We start from the raw sequence: 21,199 nt of genomic DNA, 5'->3' as shown, positions 1-21,199 counted from the left end.
TTTTATGAATAACACTCTGTACTTTAAAGAAATAGTAAAATGATTCATGTTTTTAAAATCCATCCTCTAAGCACTAAGGAACAGTATTAGTTATATTTGATCCTTGATTGGAATTTCTAATTTTAACTAGAACATAAAAACCAGTATTTCCCATTTTTTGTATTTTAAAATGATCTAAATGAAGACATGATTTAAATTTTGGTTTCTGTAGAATAAAAGGAACTTGAAGCTCTTTTAAAGTAAAATTCACATTCGCTTCTTAAAGTAAATTAGGATGTGGAAGTATTTTATAAAGTTCACAGATGGTTTAATTTAAATTGTTGTTAAAATCCATCCTTTGATCACAAATGTCTGATCACAAGTAAATTGAAACCTTTTGATCTTGGATTTCTAAGGTTGACTTGAACCAAATACTTTAGTTTTGTTTTTTTAGGAGCGATCTAAATTCAGAAATAGCCTCTTGAGTTTGGCTTCCTGTAAATTTAAAGGAACTTGAGGCTCTTTCAAAATAAAATTTCTTAATTATATGCCTACTATAAAAGTTGGAAGTTTATATAGTTCGAAAAAAATGCAACTCACTGAAAAATCATATTTTAAAATCCGTCCTCTGACCAAAAAGGAACTTTTAGATCTTGAATTTCTAAACTTGACTAGAACATAAACACCAGTAACTTTGATCCAAATTGAAACTTAGATCTTGCATTTCTAAGGTTGACTAAGAAATGAATTTAGTTTTATTTTTTTAGGACTTACTTAAATCGAGAAATGCTCCTTGAGTTTGGCTTCAGGTAGAATTAAAGGAACTTGAGGCTCTTTCAAAATAAAATTTATTTATGGTACTTAAAAAAAAAACTGTAGTAAAATGTGCAACCAAGTAAAAATCCTATTTTAAAATCCGTCCTCTGACCACAAAGGATGTATCACCTGTTAGATCTTGAATTTCAAAGATGGACTAGAACTCGGAGTGAAGACAGACTCGTGGTTTAAGTACAGCACTTTAATGATCTGATGGGTTTGTTCCTTAACATGGGAAGAACTGCAGGTCTGTGAGGACCAGGTGAAAAGGGGTCAGTTCTCTGCCCTTCATCTAAGAGATGGTTCACAGGCAAACCGTCATGAATCCAGTAACATGGAATGATTAAAAAAAACAAAAACAAACAAATTCAAGCTCATGAGGTTTACAAGACACTAAACTGTGAAGATGTGAAGCTTCTAGCTCGTCAGAAAATCAAGTTATTGCTGGGATGTCCTCTGGAGTGTCCCGTACTTGATAGTGGCTTACAGAGCAGGAAGTGTTTGGAGTCCTGCTTTCATAGTGGCTCTTCAAACCCTGAGGCGAGCGCGTTCGGACGCTCCACTCCATTCCAGTCATTGTTCCACCATGCACGGAGAAGCTCAGGACCGCGGAGATGAGTTCACACACAAAGCGCGCACACACACACACAGTGAACAGTGTAACAGGGAAATTAGTGACCTATAGTGAACCACAGGCGTTGATATTCCACCACACAGTAGCAGCAGGTTCTATACGGTAAAACAACCATAATACACACAAAGCAAGCAAGAACAGGGAGAACATTGAATGGAGCTTCTTCTTCATCAGTGGGGAGACTGCTGCCTCTTCAGTCCACTACAGGGATGCAAGACACGGATTCACATTTCATGTCCTTTCTCCAGAACTATCAGCTGATGTCGGTAAAACGGACGCAGGTCCAATCCAGACCTGCCGCTTAAAATGTGACGGGCAGAGAGCAGTGGTACATGTTTTATACAATCAAACATGTATATACACTCACACACAAATATATTTACATACATATATACACAGGAACAGCATAAACATAGACTTTTTTGAAGGTAAGTGCTAGGGTTTCGAGAGTGGCTTGGTCTCAGCCATGCTATACGGTTAAGATAATACTGGTAGAGGAAAAATACACACATTCTTTGTACAGCGCGGATGTTCTCATCCACGTTTTAGTTTTTCTTCTTTTTTTTCTTCAAGACGCTTGTCGTTCGACAAGGGGTTTAACTCTATGGTAGGAATTTACAGGATCTCCCATTTCTGGGAGAGACGTAGTGCAAGTCTGTCGTCAGTCACTCAGGATGTGCACGAAAGACATGGGGAAGACCCCTTTCCTGTCCGGATTGCCTTCGATGTGCCCGATCTGCAGGAGGAGGGAGAAGTCAACGGTTTCGTCTCTTCAGAGTAAAGCGGGATCTAAAGGGGCGACACTCACCCACCACTCCTGGTCCTCCTCTCCCGTGACTATGATCACCTCTCCTTCCACAAAGGTCAGCTCGTCGTCGTTGTCGGCCTGGCAGTCGTAGATCGTCTTCACCCGACGCACTTTATTCTTTCCCTGCAAAATGAAGACAAAAAGATTCATTTCTGTTCATGTCGTCAAGGCTCGGGGGCCGGATCCGGCCCTCCAGGTCAGGTTTATTTATTCTGGAATATTCCTGCCTTTCTATTATTCATAATCATGCTAAAAAATATTTTTTTTAAGTTTTAAAAATGCATTCTGCTAGCTTTTTGTACTATTTTGGCATTTACTTAGATTTTTTAGACTATTTTAGCTAATATTTCAGCTACACGCTAGCTGTTCTGGCTAATTTACACTTTTTTCAGCTTTTTAGGCTGTTTTGAAGTTCAGCAAATATTTCAGCTACATGCTAATTTACTTCTGGCTAATTTAAACTTTTTTGTTTTTAAGATATTTTGGATTGTAACTAATGTTTCAGTTACACGCTAGCTGTTTTGGCTAATTTACACTTTTTTAGGCTGTTTTGAAATTTAGCTAATATTGCAGCTACATGCTAGCTGTTTTAGCTAATTTAGACTTTTATTTCAGTTTTTTAGGCTGTTTTGATGTTTAGCTGTTTCTTCAGCTACGCTTTTATTTAGCTACATTATTATTTACGTTTTTTTTTTTCAGCTACGTTTTTTTATTTTCGTTTTTTAGGCTAATTTGGCATTTAGCTAATATTTTAGCTAGCTGTAAGTTTCAGGGATTTCCAGTATCACCTTCAGCGTCTTCAACTATCAGCATTAGCATCTTCAGCGGCCAAATTCATCTTACAGCATTCACACTAGCATTCAGGTAACGCTATATATCTAGTTCATAATTATGTTAAAAAGTTACAGTTTTAAAGTTTTTAAAATGTAGTTTTAGAGTGTTCAATAAATGTTTTTCCTGTTTGCCCCACAATCTAAGGTGTGTTTTGGATTTTGGCCCTCTGTGCGACTGACTTTGACTCCCCTGATGTAAATACTCATCCATGCACTGATGGTTAGGATCAGAAAAGAAGAAACGAGTGGCGAAGAATGTTCTGCAAAAAGTAGGGCTGAGCGATAAAAGGATAATGATATATATCGATAGAACTTGTTCTCGATAGAAGAACGAGTCTATTGTGATAGACCTTTATTTTGAATAAAACTCAGACAGTGAGGGGGGGTCCAAAGGGGTTGGATAGAGACTGTGGGCCACTCAACGTTAAAATAACCTTTTTTTTAAACTTTAATTCATGGGCAGAAATGAAATAAGAATTGTATTATGTTATTATATATTTATTCTATGTTCATGTCTTGCGGCTGACTTTATGACAGGAACAAATAAACAGAACAAACTGTTAACTCACAGGAACGTGTGTTCGATTGATGGTGGAGATCATCATTTAATACAATTAAGTTTGGGGTGTGTCCTGTTTTCAGAGCTTACGGTGTTGATCTTCCTGGGCAGGGGGACCGGCATCTCGGTGGTGCCGGGCGACGTCCCGTTGGCGTCCTCTGCGGCCTGCTGAGGCAAGATCCCTACGTTTGCCTGCTGATTGGGTGACGGCGAGTCCTGAGGCTGCTGATGGGGTGGAGGGGGCGGCTGCGTTTGAGGCCTGGGTGTAGTGGGCTCTCCGGGAGGCGGCCTGGGGGAGGGTTCGGTCGGTCCGGGTTTCGGGGGGATGTCGGCGAGGTGCGGCTTGGGCGGGAGGTCTTTGAGCTGTGGCTTTGGCGGCAGGTCTCCCAGCTGAGGTTTCGGCGGGAGGTCGGACAGCTGCGGCTTTGGAGGGAGCTCTCCGGGTTTGGGGGGCAGGTCAGACGCCTGCGGTTTGGGGGGCAGGTCGCCCAGCTGAGGCCTCTCTGCCAGCGGAGCCTTCTGCGGGTCTGCTGGGGGGGACTTCTGGAAGACCTCTGGAGGAAGGCTGGACTTATCCACAGACGGATGATGGATGGTGTCGATCTTACGTAACGCCACTGAAGAAGAAAGCGGCAGAAAGGATGAATAATCCCTCAGATTAACACTCTCTACAGACACCGGACGAGGACGGTACCTTTCTGAGGTAGTTTGGGAAGAACCCTTGGACCAAGTGTGGACTTTGTGTTGCTTGAAGTAGTGCTGGGAAAATAAAACGTTAAATAAACTCATCGTTGAACACTCAGATGCTGCAGGAGGTTCTCGCCTTTGGTACCTTTGCTGTTGAGGAATGCCTTCAAACTTGTTGGAAACCGGAGACATCTTACTGACCGGCGGAGGAGTGGAGTCGCTCCCTAGAAATGATAAAGTTGACGACCACAAACCCGTTACTCGACACCAGACCACGGCGGCAGTCCGGCAAATGAATTGATTTAAATGTGGAAGTAAATCAACATGCTGTGATGATTGAAAATAAACAGAACAATGAGAGAGACGCCCTCTGGCTGAGCTCGGGGAGCTGCTGCTCAGGACGTTAGGATTTTGGTGGAACGCGTGACGGCAGATTAGGAATTCATTTGGCTGTTTTTTTTTTTTGCACCTTAAAAACATCGATTAATGCCTCTTATTTGAACATGTTTGAGTGAAACTAACAGTTCCTCCTCTTGTGGAGCTAAATTGAGTTGTTTTACACTTTAAATATTATATCCTAATATCAGAAGTGGTCCTGTTTAATAATCATTTTATTATGTTAAATAATAATGTTAATATACAGTGAATATAATATGTTATATTATAATATATAATAGTATATAATTTAATATATAATACATTTAATATATATTTAATAATTTAATATATAACAAATAATAAAAAAAATTATATGAATAATTCAATAGGAGCTGAGTCTGGCGTTTGTGTAACACCAGATTAAATGGACTCAAACATCATTTTCTTATACGGTGAGCAAAAATAAAAGTTTGACCTTAGTTGTAGATAACTGTTCATTTTATTTACATCATAGAGACGATGTTTGTGAATTTCGTAGGCTTTAGATCCCAAAATGCCACCACCCGGTGAAATAATCGGGAGGTAGCACTCGCATTTTTACATGCATCATGGCGGCAGCTGAGGTTTTATGAAAAAATTCAAATTAAACAGCGACTGGACAATTTTTTAAGTCAGTGGCTTTTTAGACACATTTTGAGGTCGCAAGGTGGCAGTCCAGTGGCAGGTGGGTGGCAGTCCAGTGGCAGGTGGGTGGCAGTCCAGTGGCAGCAGTGCAATAATTGACTGATAGGAGGGTCTTCAAGGTTTATTATTTGTGTGGCACATTTTAAGTACAGAAACAATTCAAGGTCCCAAAATCCTCTGATGATTGGCAGATTTCAGACTGCCACCCTCCTGCCACCCTCCTGCCACTGTGCTGCCACCTCACTGCTGCCATCCGATTGTTAGAAATAGTACAGCAGTTGGTCAATCTGGTGATCCTGGCCACCGTGGGTCCAAACGGTCACAATAGTGACACCTACAGGATGAAATTATTCAACATGACTCCTCACTATATCTCAGAGCCTGTAAAGGGACAAAGTTTATCAGGCGCACCAAGAACTTTCTGATACTTTGAGTTTCTTGTGTGCACTAGATACTTTTTCGCTTGCCAGTTTAATTATTATTATTTTTTTTTAAATCCTGCCTTATCTGCTGCTGATTACCTGGATCAGGCGTGTTTGGCCAATAAGGAGCTTCAATGGCAGGTTGGTTGGAAAACATGTAGGACATCCCTGATCTAAGGGCTACATTAACTTTAATATTTCATACTTATAATCATATATAGTATATTTATTCCTATTTTATATTTGATCATTATATTCAATATACACTTATTAATATTAACTTACATATTTTATCATGATAAATTGTTTTAATGGATGAATGACCAAATAGCCCTTTCTGAATTTCAATGTCCCAGTGGTGACAAATAAAATAATTCCTTTTTATTGTTAAAAAATACTTCAAGAACAGACAAAATAATTTTAAAAAATCATTAAATTTGGGGGAGGGATGTCTAGAAAAGACAAATAACAGTTTAATTCATGTTTTATCAAAATGTTCATTTGCATTTCTTGAGAAAATGCTAACATTTTTAAAAGTTTTGGCTTAATTTGATGAAGATTTGACTTCCTGCTCATGTGTGCTTGCGTCTCACCCCCGGATAAGCCCCCTCTACTGAGTGGAGTGTGACAGAGAGGGCTGGGTGGGTCAGACAGGGTGCGTTTGTGTCCAGGAGGAGGGGGCGGAGGTCTCTTCTTGGACAGGGTGGAGCTGCCTCCTGTCGTGAGTGTGGAGTGAGGGCCGGATGGGGGAGGAGCTGGAGGAGCGACACATAGGACAGGTGAGGTCCAAACATGAAGAGAGTCGAGGAAGAGGAGGGACAGACAGCAGGAGGAAGGGGTCGGTTTGCTGCCTCGCCGTTTATGAAAGATGAGGTGAAAGCAGCGAACAGAGAGCTCAGCCAGAGAGGTGTCAGCTTTACAGCTCAAAGATGGCGGGACGTCGGTCTGAAAAAGCTGAAACCGCACGTCTCAATAACACCCTGTCCATCTGAGCTGTAAAGTAGGAAACAACCGAGGGGTAAAGGGGAGAACTTAAACAAGATATTCACTGATGTATGGTCGAGTGCCAGCCAGTGTGGCGTAGTGCGAATGAGAGCCAAGGAATGCCAAGTGAGGAGCTGAAAGAATAGAGAAACAAAAAAAGAAAACAGAGCGAGATGAGGAGTGTGGGAGAGAATCTACAAGCATGTCAGTCTCAGAAAGAGCTGCTCCCACACACCGGAAAAATAACAAGATGAGATTCTATCAGTGACAAGCAAAGCAAAAAGAAAAAAAAAGAAAAAGAGGAACGGTGTGAGGCTGGCCCCGGGGGGCCGGCTCCTCGGCAATGCAGAGCCGTGAAGAGTTAGCCTGTCATCCGTGTTTTTATCCACTTATTCAGGGAGAATCTTTTGCTGGAGTACAGCTTTGTAACGGGAAGTGGCAGGCCTGCAAAGCTTTAGAGTTCCACACAAAGAAGCAGGAGAAACAGCAAAAATAAAACTTCACATTTCACCAACTTTCCTCAGCGACAAAAGTACATGTGTGCAAAGCGTTTCCGCCTGCAGATGTTCTGTCAGAGTTAAATAAGGTAAATGATTGGCTGGACTGCAGAGGTCGAAGCTGAAGGTCACGTGGAGAAACCAGATTTAAACAGGTAAACGACACAGGGAACGCTTTGCCACAAGATTCATTCATAATATAGGTATAAAACATGAACAAGCATTAATAATGTCTTTATAAGCATCTTATTACCATATTTGTAAAACATCCACAGACGCTAATAAACGTTAGTCCCACTCAAATTATATTTTTATCTATTAAATCTTTACCAGTGGTCTTTAAATCAAGATGATACACATCAATTTAAATTGTTTACATGCACCATGATCAGATGAACAATTGGTATAACCGTCCTATCTCGATCGGAGAGAGAGTTTGATCCAAATGAGTCCGATTGGGTCAGAGTAATAATATTTTTGTTTACATGAAATCATTTTTATTCTGATCAAGCGTTTATTCACTTGTGTCCATGTAACCATAACTAATGTCTCAAAGGATTTAGATGTCTTTGAAAGAAATATAATGACACTTTCTGATAAAACATCTCCAAATATTAACTAATGTCTATAAAATATCATTATAAAAGTGTATAAACACATTATTAATGGTTGTTAATGTCCTATTACTAGACTATTAGGAATCTAATAGGACTGCCACAATTAGTCGACGGCTAATTGACTATTAAAATAGTCGACAACTAATTTAATAGTTGACTAGTTGTTACTTTATATTATATGGAGTCAGAGTGTAGCAAAGTTTAAAGTTATAATGATATTCTGCCAGCTTTTTGGACTATTTTGACATTTATTAAGGTTTTTTAGGCTATTCTGGAGTTTAACTAATATTTCAGCTACATGCTAGCTATTTTGGCTAATTTTTTGTTGTTGTTTTTTTTAAGCTATTGTGGTGTTTAGCTAATATTTCCGCTATATGCTAGCTATTTTGGCTAATTTTAGGCTTTTTTTTTGTTTTTTTAGGCTATTTTGGAGTTAAGCTAACATTTCAGCTGCATGTTAGCTGTTTTGGCTAATTAAGGCTTTTTTTAGGCTATTTCTGAGTTTAGCTAATATTTCAGTTACAAGCTAGCTAACTTAGGCTTTTTTTTATTTTTTAGGCTAATTTGACATTTAACTACTATTTTAGCTATCAGCTTTAGTGTTTAAATCTACCAACTTTAGCGCTTTTAGCTATCAATTTCAGCATCTTCAGCTATTAATACTAGCATCTTCAGCAGCCAAATTCAGCTTATAGAATTCACTCTAGCATTATCACAGATATTCTAGTGTGAATATATCTAGTTTTTAGTTTGTTTAAAGCTAATGATGGTTAAGATGTGTGCTTTACATCCAGTTTGCATATGACCCGATTAGTCGACTAATCGTAATAAATAATCAGTGATTAGTCGACTATTAAAATAATCGTTCATGCACTAGAATCTAATGACAAAGCATTACCCATACACCCAGCATAGTTTGTCCATATTTCTAAGGCAGAAATCCTCAACTTAAACTGTTCAGTGACCTTGTTCAGTAGCTATACGTTTACAACCTCACAGCTTTCTGAAAATGCAGAAAATGAGGACACTTGTCTTTTTTTAAAGACACTTGTCTGTTTAAGCTTAGCCGTGTACAACGATGGACAAATCTGCAACCATGCAGGATCTGTCAGTGATTTTTTACATGTGATAGGTCATATAAACAGTTAAAATGTCTCTTTCCCAGGTCAAATGTGTCGTGCGACGCAGCTTCTCGGGTGATTAAAGTGGTTGAACGGAGGAGGAGTGTTGTCTTTAACACAAGCTGCAGAGTCAGCGCTCTCACTGTTTTCTTTAAAGTTCACTCCTACTGCATCCCACTGCTGGGGGTGTTAGTGGAAGCAGCACTAAAGTGATTAGAAATCACTCCTGAAGTCATCAAACATTAACAGACGGGTTTTCAGATAGATACGGTTACTTTAATATAAAACGTGGACGCCCCCCGGACAGCGTGTCTGACCTTTGCCCTGGTTCCTGGGGGGCAGCGGCGGCCCGTCCGCCACGGGGGAGGAGCTGAGGTCGGTGGAGGCGCTGTACATCTGGTTGGTGAAGGCGCTGTAGGACAGGCGCTGCTGCTTGTCCCTCTGGCTGATGAAGCCCGGCAGGGAGAGCTTGTCGTGGGGGGAGAGGCTGGAGGAGTGGCAGAAGCTCTGCGGCCTCGGGGAGCGGTCCTTCTTGATGGGACTGGGCTGGAGGAGGTCAGGAGGTGGACGTTAGAGCCTCACGCAGAACTAGAACTCAGGGAAAAACGTCCACTAGATCATCGTTATTCATCTAGATCACACCAGCCTACTGCTAATTTGATTAATTTGTTAGGAACTTTAAGAAACACAAATAATACAATAAATGTTTGATTTGTATTTTTAAATATTTTTTAAATAATGTTAAATTATTAATTTCTGTAATCTTCATAGAAGAAAAAAAATACTAAAACATTTTGAAAACTAGATATATAGCATTACATGCGATAATGCTAGTGTGAATGCTGTAAGCTGAACTGAAGATGCTAACTTTGATTGCTGAAAGTGCTGAAATTAATAACTAAAAAAACTGAAGCTGAAAACGCTGAAGCTAATAAATAGCTAAAATATTAGCAAAAAAGGTTAAATTAGCCTAAAAAAAACCTGAAAAAATTCTAAATTAGCCAAAGCAGCTAGCATGTAGCTGAAATATAAAAAAGTAAAAATATTTTGATTCATTTCACAAAAATAAGAATTTTCCTTTCAGTTAATTGTTATTGAAAGCTGTAATTTTTAGGTTAAAACAAACATATTTTTTCTTTGAATACACATAAACATGACATTGATAAAATAAAATAATATTTTAAATAGTGTGCGAATAATTTTTTGTTTTTAATTAATCGTGACCTGTAATTAATTATTTGGTTTTAATTGCATTTTTCAACCCATTAATAGCAGTAAAAAGCCTAATTTTGAGGTATTTTATTTAGGTTTGTGACATTGTGGTGCAGTAAAAGATAAAAAAAAACTAAAAAGGTGGCTTTACTAATTTTTACTATTATAAAAGACTTTTTACTTTTACACCATAGAAGGTTTTTTTTCTTTTGCAATCCTGAACAAATAACAAAATAAAAAACATCCGGTCAGTAGGAACACTTTTCTAAGTAATCCAAAAATATTGAACACAACTTTTTAATGGTTATTAATACCATCATTTAAATGTTGATACATCTTAATCCTCAGTTTATCACAGCAGGAAGAGAGTAGAAAAGACACGAGAGGGATTTTATAGTTGAATTTAACCTATTTGGGTGAATTTGATCATTTTGAAGACTGGGATGAAGCAGAAACAGAATAAAGAGAATCTAAGAAAGAAGACATGAAACACTGCAGAGGAATTTAATTATTTAGACTTTCTTTTAAATCAAATTTTGCTTCATCACTTGGACAAAAACAAGCAGCAAGAGGGAAATTTTCCCTCTTAAATTATATATTTTTTAAAAAATTTCTTATGACGATCACCTTTCTCAAAAAGGAGCTTGAGCTGAGCGTGAAGCTGAAGCCGTTACCATGACAATGCGATGCGCCGCGTATAAAACAGTAAAAAAAACTATTTCAATTTAAAAATATAACAGGACTGAGGCTCTAATAATTGATTTAATATTTATATTTTATTTGAAATGACCAGACATGAGCAGGATGAAATGTTCCTCCAAGTGTGCATAACACGGAAGTAAAAATTTCATTTCATTTCATTTTTTCTTTCTTTAAAGCGCTCTGAAATGGATTTCTCGCTCCAGGAGGCGGGGCTTTCAGAAAACAGCTGATTATCAACCGTTAATACTTCCATTCTAGTGCTGTTTTATTTAAACTAAGTATAAAAAATACTTTTACTTTTCCTAAGTCAGGATATTTGTTCTGCTTTCTTAAGCAGCCTCACTGATTTCATCACATGTGGTTGCAAAGAGCTTAAAAACCCAGCTTGCATTACACTGTTGTGCATTAACTGCTTCGGATTGAGGCAACACACGGGGGCTGCAGGGGATGCAAAATAATAATAATAGCGTTCAGGGAAAAATAAAAGTGAAGGTCACACCTTGTCGTCGAGGTCGTCGTCGCTCTCGTCCATCTCCTCCAGCCTGAGACTCCACTCATACTCCACATGGATGTGAGGGTTGAACTTCCCCTCTGCGGCCTGGACGAGCTGTCACACCAAACACCTTCGTTTACCGCCTCCAAATCATGGCAGCAACACAAACAACTGCACACAGAACTCAATCACCATGACAACGTTCTGCTTTTTATTTGCATCCGCCCTTCACTGCCATCTAGTGGCCGACAGACACTCAACAAACGTCTCATTCAATGAGGTTGAAGCTCCACAACCTTCAGTTGAATTCATGTTTAATTATTTCACCCTAAAGTGCTGCGTTTGCTCCGATGCCTTCCGGCGCCTCTACTTACCGCCTCCTCGCACTGACTGTTCCTCAGTCGCCTGGCAACATCCAGAGCCGTCTCTCCGTTCTGATTGGCTGGAAGGTGAGGAATCAACAGTTAGCGAGTGACGCGGTGGGGGGGGATCAGACGGGGAGGGAGGAGGCCGGACGCGTCACTCACTGATGTCGGTGGCCGGCTTGCCCCTCAGCAGCAACTTGAGGCACTCGGGCTTCTCGTACATGCAGCAGTAGTGCAGGGCGGTGTTCCCGTACTCCGTCTGCTTATCCAGGTTACCGCTGCAGCAACAAAAAAAGATATATCTGTACGTGCACAATCCTCTGAATAACCAGGAGGAAAACAAGGATTCTGGGTAACCGACTGAACAGAGAGGAATAAATTAAAGCTTGACCCATTTCTGTTTGCCTTGTGGAAAACTCCACAAACCTCTGGCGCCGTTACCTGTTCTGCACCAGGAAGTCCACCAGGTGCAGCGAGGTGTGATCCGCCGTCCGGACGGAGTAGTGCAGCGCAGTCTCGCCGGCTTCCTGCAGGGGGCCACCAAACACAGCACAGAGATGGAGAGGAGAGCATCCATTCTGGATTCTGTTTTGTGTGTCTGTGTGTGTGTGTGTGTGTGTGTGCATGTGTGTGGGTCGTTCAGCATTTTAACAGGGAGCAGTCAACAAAATGGCTCCTAAAAATTACACTTCTGACGCACAATACGGATTGAAATCATCCTAATTTATTAAATCGATTGAGTATAATATTTAAAACACATAAACATAATTAGATTTGCTAAACATTCCGGTAAATATCCTCCTTAGTCATGCTGTGAGGGGTGGATTGAGTTTCCCTGTGCAGCAGTTCGGATGCTCTGACAGCAGAAGATCAGATATCGGTGAGTCAGACAGCTCCCTCTGTCACCAAACAATATCCCGGTTTATCCTTTTATTCTGCCGCAGCGCTTCATTTTTTTATTTTTTTATTTTTTTCATCCCCATGTTGGAGTTACAAAACCCTGACCCATTTACGTCAGACTAAGTCTGATCACGCATGTTGTTTACGGTGCAGCGTCTTCACCCTCTACTGCCTGATATTTAACTTTCGTTTACGCCTAAAGCGGCGCCACGAACGGCGCAGAGACAAAAAAAAGATGCAAAGTAAAAGCAGACACACGAAGGGAGTCGTCACAGATGTCAGCAGATGACGGCGCCGCTCTGTGGCCGAGGTTTTCTGGCCGCCACCTGCGGGTGAAGTTGTCCGGATGAGTCAGAGCTTAGCCAACTGCTACGCCCGTATCTGCCCAGAAACTGGTGGAAATGTGCAGCTCGCTGTAAACGTAGTGTCAGGATGTGCATGTGGTCTTTAAGAGGCAAATCGTCATGGAAACCAGATTCCAGGCATATTTTCACACTTCCTCCGAGTGATTTCAAGATAGTTTCTGCAGAAATCTTTAGGGGAATCCTTTAAAAAAATAGAAAGGGAACGCATCAACCAAAGCCGGAGTTATTTAACACTGAGTGTGGAAAAACAAAGCATAGATGGAGCTCGGATGTGCTTTTAAAAAGGGTACTTTTCTTTGAAAAGTTCCTCAAAAATAAGATAAACTGGAAAAGTTGCATTACCTGTGATAATGCTTTTAGCTGACAGTAGTTGCTGAAGATGCTGAAGCTTTTTGCTGAAAACGGGGAAGCTTTTTACTGTAATTTCTGAAGGGATTTGCTGAAAATGCAAAAGCTAATTGTAAAATGTTAAATTTGTTAAATAACAATGAAGAACGGTGAAGTTGACTAGATTTCTGAAAAAATGGTAGCAAAATTGCTTAAAAATCCCTAATACATGACAATTTTGCACAAATATTTAGTTTGTTGCTTAAATATGAGTTAAACTCAGAATTACCCCAAAAAACCTCAGTAGATGAAAAATTAGCCAAAAAAGCTAGCTCGTTGCAAGAATAGAAGCTAAACTTTAAATTAGCCTTTAAAAACCTCAGTAAATAACAAATTAGTCAAAACGATATCATGTTGTTCAAATAGAAGCTAAACTCCAAATTAGCATAAAAAACCTCAGTAGAAACCAAATTAGCCAAAAAAAAGCTAGTACATTGTTTAAATATAGACAATAATTCCTCAGTAAAAAGAGGAAAAAGAGATTCTCGGAAATCTGAGCGCAGATGGAGAAAATCTAAACTACATGTTGATTACGACATCTAAAAAGAGAAACTATACTTATATAATTTACAACTGAGCAATGCAGTTATATAATCTGAAATTATTACCAAAAACTCCCATAATCCTTGAGCCTTATTTAGTATAGTTGACATGTTGACAAAACTTAGCCAAAAATGATAGCACGTTGCTCAAGCAGAAGCTAAACTCCAAATTAGCATTAAAGAGAACCTCAGAAGAAACCAAATTAGCCAAAAAAAGGAGAAAAAAAGGTGGCACATTGTTCGAAATCTAGCTAAACTCAAAAATAGCCAACAATTCCTCAGTAAATTAAATTAGTCAGAAACGTTAGCATTTTGCTTTAATAGAAGCTAAACTCCAAATTAGCCTTAAAAAAACCAGAGTAGATTACAAATTAGCCAAAAATGTTAGCACGTTATTAGCATGTTTGATGACTGAAGCTTTGGGATATTCAGAACATTTGTGGTCAGATGATATTCATATCTCCATTAGAAATTTACCATAATTGTTGGAATTATTTACTTTTTTTTAGTACACCTTCTCCTGAAGTCTACTTTGTTGGCAACAAGACAGAGCCGTTCTCATTAAAAATATATATATATATATTTTTCTCCTAAAAATATCTTTGTAGGGCGTTGTTTAAACATTTAGTAAAAAAAAATTTGAGTTTGGAAGTCTGAATCTGTTAACTTTACTGAACTGTTTTTGTATGTCTCCTGTTCAAACTGCGTTTTATGGTAGTAAAATGTCGTGAAATGACAAGCTTGTAATACACAGCGCTGCTCAAAATATAAAATAAATAATCAATCGGGAAACAACATTTGATTTCAATCGAGTCTGCAACCATGTGATCGGATTGGGACATCCCTGAATTAAACACATAAACAGGCTAAACTTATAAAAAAAACAGCTGTTATTATAATGTTAACTAACTTTTTTCTTGCTAAAAAAAAAAATAAATCTCATAAAAAACAGATTTGTTTCAGAACCATATCAATGGACTCAATGTATTGTGTGTGTACATGCATATATGTCTATTTATGATTCAATTTTAATGTAAAAAAAACCGAATCTATATTTTTTGATTGATTTTCAAATCAATTTATATATTAATAACTTTAACAGATTTGACACATCTCTGTAATTTTGGTCTTTTTTCTTGTTTTTTTTTCCCCGAGATTTCTTGAAATAAACCAATCAATCAAACTGATGTCATTTTAAAATAATTTCTAGTGAGAAAATTTGTTATTTTTATCTTTTAAAAAAAATGAAACACAACAAAGGTTTACGATAATCTCCTCTGCCTCTTTCCAATAAGTCAAGGTTAAAACTTGCTGTCAGACTCACTGGTCCCGTCTCTGGGAGGGGCTCCATAAGCTCCACCCCCTCCGCGTAGACCTGAATCAGAGCCAGCAGGTCTCGGGACTGGACCGCCTCGAACAGCTCGATCATCTTAGCCGACGCGGACGTGCAGGTCTTCTTGGCGTACTTGTGGTCCACGTACTTGGCGGTGATGAACTCCTTCCTCACCGTCCTGCAGGAGAGAGGCGTGTTTTCAAACGTTCGCTCACACGGACGGATCCGTATAACTCTGAGCACTGACATGTCACTGGAGGGGGTGGGCTTCGGGGAAGGATGGGGGAGGTTTCCCTCCATGATCTCGTTGAAGCTACTGTTCCCAACGTTCTTGGCCAGCTGGAGGACGACAGAAGATGGAAATGTCATCTATTTGTAGCTCCGCCTCTCCTTTCTATTCCTTTCTTTGGTTTGGAGAAAACTCACCAAGAGTTCTGAGGTCCCTAACTTGTCGAGCTCCATGGACTGGATTCGGGAAATGTGCACCCCCATCTCCCTGTGGATGCCCGAGCACTCGATGCAGGTGAGGATGCCCAGGTTGGTGGAGAGCCACTTGGGGTCTGCGAACAAGACAACATCTGGTTTGGCATCCAGCATAAACAAGCAAATAAGTCAAAAATTCTTAAAATTTGAAAAAATATTTTGAAATAAGCAAAATAAAAATCTAGAAAAAATATATTATTTTAATAATAAAAAAAACTAAGATTATTTTTTTTTACAAGACAAAAAATATGATTGTTTTTTCTTGAAACAAGGTTATTTTTTACAGTTTTCATTGTTAAAAGTCCCCAATCCAGTCAAATCAAACCCCAGAAAAAAAATTAGAATTAAATATTTTAAGTCTTCTTCCCAACTGTCCTTACAGGTGGGTATGTACGGAGGATGAGATGATGAAATATCAAAGTCGTACAGCGCTCAGTGAACCCGTGGTTCTAAGCTGGAGGAAAATTCTTGAATGAAACTTTTACAAGTGTCCAAAAATCAACTATGTTATTTGATTAAATCTTAATATTCCGTGTAATATTTAAAGCTGGTTTAAACTTAGTTTTAAACTGTTCTTTAAACGTCAAAAAGGCTAAATTCATCCAACTTATAAGACGTTAAAGCAAAATAAAATCAAACAACTGTAATACAATCTAATAGTAAATGTGAATCCACAGAATCTGCAACTTTATAGTCAGTGTATCATTAAAGAATCATATTATGATTCCTTCATCTGTAAATTAAGATTTGTGTAACTATTTGATTAATCAATTAATTGATTCATATTTCTACAATTAAACCAGATCCATTTATCTCAGGTAGAACTGAATCGACCTAAACCATAAAAAATTGTTTCAATTATAAAAATTGATACCATAATACCATTTGGATTGGTGTACAGTAGGTTTTTTTTACTATAATGTAAATATTTTACTAAAGAGCAAATACTGATCTACTAACGGAAAATTTTCTGCACCTTTGAGCAAAAAATGTGCTAGAAAATGCTAGAAAACTCACCAAAACTTGCACACAAAATTTGTACCCTGTAAAATAAATTTTATAGAATTTCGTTACACAGTGAACGACCCCTCCCCCAAAACGATGACATCATCATGGTAGGAAAAACCATGAAAAAACAAATAGTGCAAAAATTGCTTATGGAGCCAACAAAAAAAACGAAAGAATAACACACGTGTCGAGGATATCCAAAGGAAGTTTTAAAGTTATTATGGGATGGCCACAGGAACCGTGGCTTGGCAGCCATTTTTTAAAAAACTTTGAAAATGTAACATATTGATCCCAGGCTGAAGCTAAAACAAAGTATGTTACAAGGGATATAAACATATTAAAATTTTGGGCGTAGTTAGTAAATAACCTCCGTTGCTAAGGAAATCCAAAAATGTACTTTTGCCGATTCTTCTGAAACTCACGTCAATCTGTTCGGTATCGCCAGGTGAACAAAACATAAAATGGTTGCTATGGAGATAACGCTAACAGAAAAGCCGGCATTTTGAAAAAAGGGGTTTTTACATCAATTTGTCATATAACTCTGATTAGCTTGACAAAGGCAGAAGGAAGGTGGTGCGTAGTGGCTGCTAAGTAAGTGAGGCTTCATTTTTTTATTTTTTATTTTATTTTATTTTTTTTGGGGGGGTTGTGGCCCTGTACCAAGTGACCTACGGACCAGTACCGGGGTTACTACCTTAAAGGGGTCGTATGATCCTCAAGGGAACTGCTAGACACACCCTACACACCTCTATAACACCTCCATGTTCCCGGTAAAACCAAAAACAAGCAGAACTCGTATGGATCAACCCCCCCGTACGGCTAAAGCTTTGGTTTTGCACATAAACTGTAGGAATCTCAGTATCTTACATGCAGAACTCTCTGCCAAGCAAAGAGCAACAGGAGCAAATCCGTGTGTAAACTGAACACAGTCTAAACCGAGGAGTCAACCTGCCGTAACCGTCTCATTTAAACACATCTTGAGCCGTCTGAACCTAAACGGGGGGGTTGTTAATGGAAAACACAGGAGGTCAAGCCCCACATGGACCAGATGGGAACAGGTCAGAAAGTGCTTGTTAAACATGGCGAGGGAAAGCAGGCCGGCCTTAATGTCTGCAGAGAGACTTCCAAGGAGAATTTCAATCCTTCCCGTCAGCAGCAGAGAGGCGGGAGCAGAGGTGACCTTTGAAAAAGGACGAGGTGATGTGACGAGCAGAGGGAGCTGCACGCATCTCACCAAAGATCAGGAATCACACAGACCCTGAAGGATAAAAAGGGTGTGACTTATGTAACAAAACGATGTGTCGCTGTTGCCTGTTTTCTCTGTTTGGAGCATCAAAATGTGCCCTTGGTGAGTCGGGGTGCGTGCATGTGCGTGTGCACGAGTGTCAGAGGGCCTGAGTGTCCACAGAACCTCTTAGGTGCTGACTCCTTGCTTCCTAATCTGGGGGAGGATCAGGACGGAGTTGAGTCTTGAATGCTAACACACATTCACACTCTATTAAGGGCTGGGGGGGCGGTTTGGAGTGTCAGTTACAGTCTGAGCGAGGGACGGGGAGTTCGGGGGGCAGCTGGGACGCTGTAAACAAACCCAGACTCGGAGAGGAAGATTCTTTCCGCAGTGAATTCCCAGAGCGCCGAGGTGAAAGTCGACTAAGCACACGTGCGGACTGCGGCAAAACGCACCTGCAGCTCCGCAGTCGCAGCACAGCTCGTTGCCCGGCATGCGCAGCACTTCTTCGATGATGGCTTTAGTCAAGTCCTCCAGTCCGTCCTCGCCGCCGCTGCTCTGCTCGCCTCGGAACGCCATGTTTAGCGCCTCCTCCTTGCTGTTGGTCAGCACCGAGATCCAACTGCAATCGGGACAAAAAGAAAACAAAAAAAGAAACATTTTAAACACCCAAAATGTTTTTCATTATTATTGCAATCCCTACTATAGAGGTTTTGCAGATTTACTTTCCCTGTCAAGGTCAAAGTGAGACTGTGGATGATGGGAAATACTGTAAACATTCTCTGCTGCTGCAGTTTACCACTAACACATTCGTGCAGAAGCTTCACTGAAGCTTCAGCACTTCAGCTGCCGACACAGATGTGAACGCATGCTCTCTGCATGGGTGAAATGTAAGAGTACTTAGGTGTAAAACAAAACGTTATTGAGTAACGTGTGTGATAATGTGCTTTAATGGGGCTGATGAGGAAGTCGTTCATTTTAAGGGAGAAAACCGATGAAGTTTTGATGCTTTTTCCTTGGAAAAGAAAATAAGTTGGATTGAAGTAAACTTTAAAATATGCTGAGTCATGTAGTAAAAATTTAAATATCAGGAATTAATGAAAATTGTGTTTTTATTATGTTTTTGTGACAATTTTCTGATGATGGAGGACATATATGAAGAAAATTAATTTTAAAATGCATTTATGTAGTAAAAAAAAAAAAAAACACCAAGAGAAAAAGAGCTAATTTGTTACAAAGAAAATACACGGGGCGAGCAATGGGGGAGGGGACGCGGGGGAGGGGCTGCTATGCATCAACAGTCCCGCCCACAAACTTTGGGTGTTTTCAGACTGGATACTGTTTGGTCTGTAATCAGACAGACGTCCACCGGACATTTTTATTTCTAACCAAAGATTGTAAACAAAACCATGTGACTAAAGATCTCTTCAGTCATTGGCCAAGAATTATGAGGGCGGGGCAAAGCAATGAGAGACAGAATGATGGAAGTCGTGTGCTTTGCAATAAACATTGTCAAGAGATTTTACTTTTTCAAACTTTTATTTTTTTATTTAAAGGGTAACCAAACCTTAAGTCAAATTTTTCGTCTGTCTATAAATGGGGCTTTAAATGTGCTGTCTAATAGTCATTGACAATTTTTTTACAAATTAAAACAAACTTGTTTAATTCTTGAAAATATTGTCAAAAAAACGTCTGTGTGCTGCCCCCTACAGGTTAAACCCAGGTATTACATTTGAAACCATTTAAGTCTCACGTCATGATCTGCAGCTCCAGTAATGATAACAGTCCTGTCCCCAAGCCCCACCCCTCTGACTGGAGTTTCAAATTTCAGTTGTGGGCGGAGTCATTTTTTTTTTTCTTTCCGTTTTAAATCCAGCTGCAGGACTTCAGTGTTGCTCATTTTTAATGACCTTTAATGATTTAAGATCTAATTGTTTGATCAGTTTTCCTCTCTTGTAACTGGAAGTCATCGCGTGATCACATCTGTGCAGGAAATCCATCATGTGTGATGCATTCTCATCACGTTTCCTGAAGGAGGCGGGGCATAAAAATGAGGACGGAATCATCTGGTCTTTAATAAACTGAACTCACATGACAAACTCTTGTTCATCTTCAGCCTGGAAGTGATATGTCCGGTTATCTGTTGAGAACAGAAATACACAGTGAGAGTAGAACCAGGACCAAACATACCAGACTGTCTGTGATAAAAGAAACAAAAATCATGTGTGTGTTTTATATAAGGTCAATAAATGTAAACAGACTTACGAGAGATGAGATCAAAACATTTCCTGTCCTCGCCGCTCGGCTTCACCTGGCAGGTGAGCAGGTTGAGTTTGACGGGTTGCCTGTTGGACTGAAGACAAACGAGCGTTACACAGAATATACAGGAAATATGACTTTAACAAAACCTACAAAAGGTTTTTAGAAAAGATGTTCCCGGGAAAGTAAAAGGAGGGTACTTAAAAAACACTTTAGGCTGCGTTCATCTGAAAATGTTCAGTTATGAACAAAACTAAAGACCTTTCAGTATTTCTTTACTACGGTATTTGATTACCGTACTTGTTTGTGTTTTTTGTTTGTATCAAAATGTGATTGTTTTTGTACTTTTAGTTATTGCTGTTGATTGGGTGTTTGTTGTGTTCAGATGATGGATAGATTAGATGAACGAATGGATGAACAGATGAATGAATGGATGGACGAATGACAGATAGGTGGATGTTTGAACGGATGGATGATGGGTGAATATATGGATTGATGGATGCTTGGACGGATTCGATGAACGGATGGATGGATTTATGGATGAATAGATGGATGAATTGGAAAAACTGATGGATGGATGGACAGATGAATGAATGGATGGATGAATAGATGGATGGACAGGTAAGTGGATGGATGGGTGGATGTTTGGATGGATGGAGGAATGGATTGGATAAACAAATGGATGGATGGATGAATAGATGGAAGGATTGGATGGATGGATGGATGGATGGATGGATGGATGGATGGATGGATTGGATGGACGGATGGATGAATGGATGGATGGATTGGATGGACGGATGGATGGATGGATGGATGGATGAATAGATGGAAGGATTGGATGAATGGATGGATGAATGGATGGATGGATGGATTGGATGGACGGATGGATGAATGGATGGATGG

At 39.5% G+C, this 21,199-nt stretch overlaps 1 protein-coding gene across 5 annotated transcripts in view; it reads right to left on the bottom strand.

Annotated features, from left to right (window-relative positions):
- Positions 1-982: 982 nt before the first annotated feature.
- Positions 983-21,199, bottom strand: part of asap1b (ArfGAP with SH3 domain, ankyrin repeat and PH domain 1b) — a 77,561-nt gene continuing 57,344 nt past the window's right edge. For 2 of the 5 annotated variants that reach the window (XM_024280071.2, XM_024280072.2), the window contains 17 exons: positions 20,303-20,390; positions 20,129-20,177; positions 18,493-18,659; positions 15,745-15,878; positions 15,566-15,657; positions 15,310-15,496; positions 12,233-12,318; positions 11,954-12,069; positions 11,801-11,868; positions 11,433-11,540; positions 9,337-9,565; positions 6,394-6,555; positions 4,462-4,540; positions 4,324-4,388; positions 3,720-4,246; positions 2,238-2,360; positions 983-2,165 (listed from right to left, as the gene is read on the bottom strand). In XM_024280071.2, coding sequence (XP_024135839.1) covers positions 2,091-2,165; positions 2,238-2,360; positions 3,720-4,246; positions 4,324-4,388; positions 4,462-4,540; positions 6,394-6,555; positions 9,337-9,565; positions 11,433-11,540; positions 11,801-11,868; positions 11,954-12,069; positions 12,233-12,318; positions 15,310-15,496; positions 15,566-15,657; positions 15,745-15,878; positions 18,493-18,659; positions 20,129-20,177; positions 20,303-20,390 — 2,355 coding nt within the window. In that variant the 3' untranslated portion in view covers positions 983-2,090. Of the gene's footprint in view, positions 2,166-2,237; positions 2,361-3,719; positions 4,247-4,323; positions 4,389-4,461; positions 4,541-6,393; positions 6,556-6,849; positions 6,919-9,336; positions 9,566-11,432; positions 11,541-11,800; positions 11,869-11,953; positions 12,070-12,232; positions 12,319-15,309; positions 15,497-15,565; positions 15,658-15,744; positions 15,879-18,492; positions 18,660-20,128; positions 20,178-20,302; positions 20,391-21,199 lie in introns of all 5 variants that reach the window. The other 3 variants (XM_024280074.2, XM_024280075.2, XM_024280073.2) reach the window with 2 other exon arrangements.

This window comes from Oryzias melastigma, linkage group LG20 (assembly GCF_002922805.2).
Source record: "Oryzias melastigma strain HK-1 linkage group LG20, ASM292280v2, whole genome shotgun sequence".
Classification (NCBI taxonomy): Eukaryota; Metazoa; Chordata; class Actinopteri; order Beloniformes; family Adrianichthyidae; genus Oryzias; species Oryzias melastigma.
This window is presented reverse-complemented; position numbering and strand designations above follow the sequence as displayed.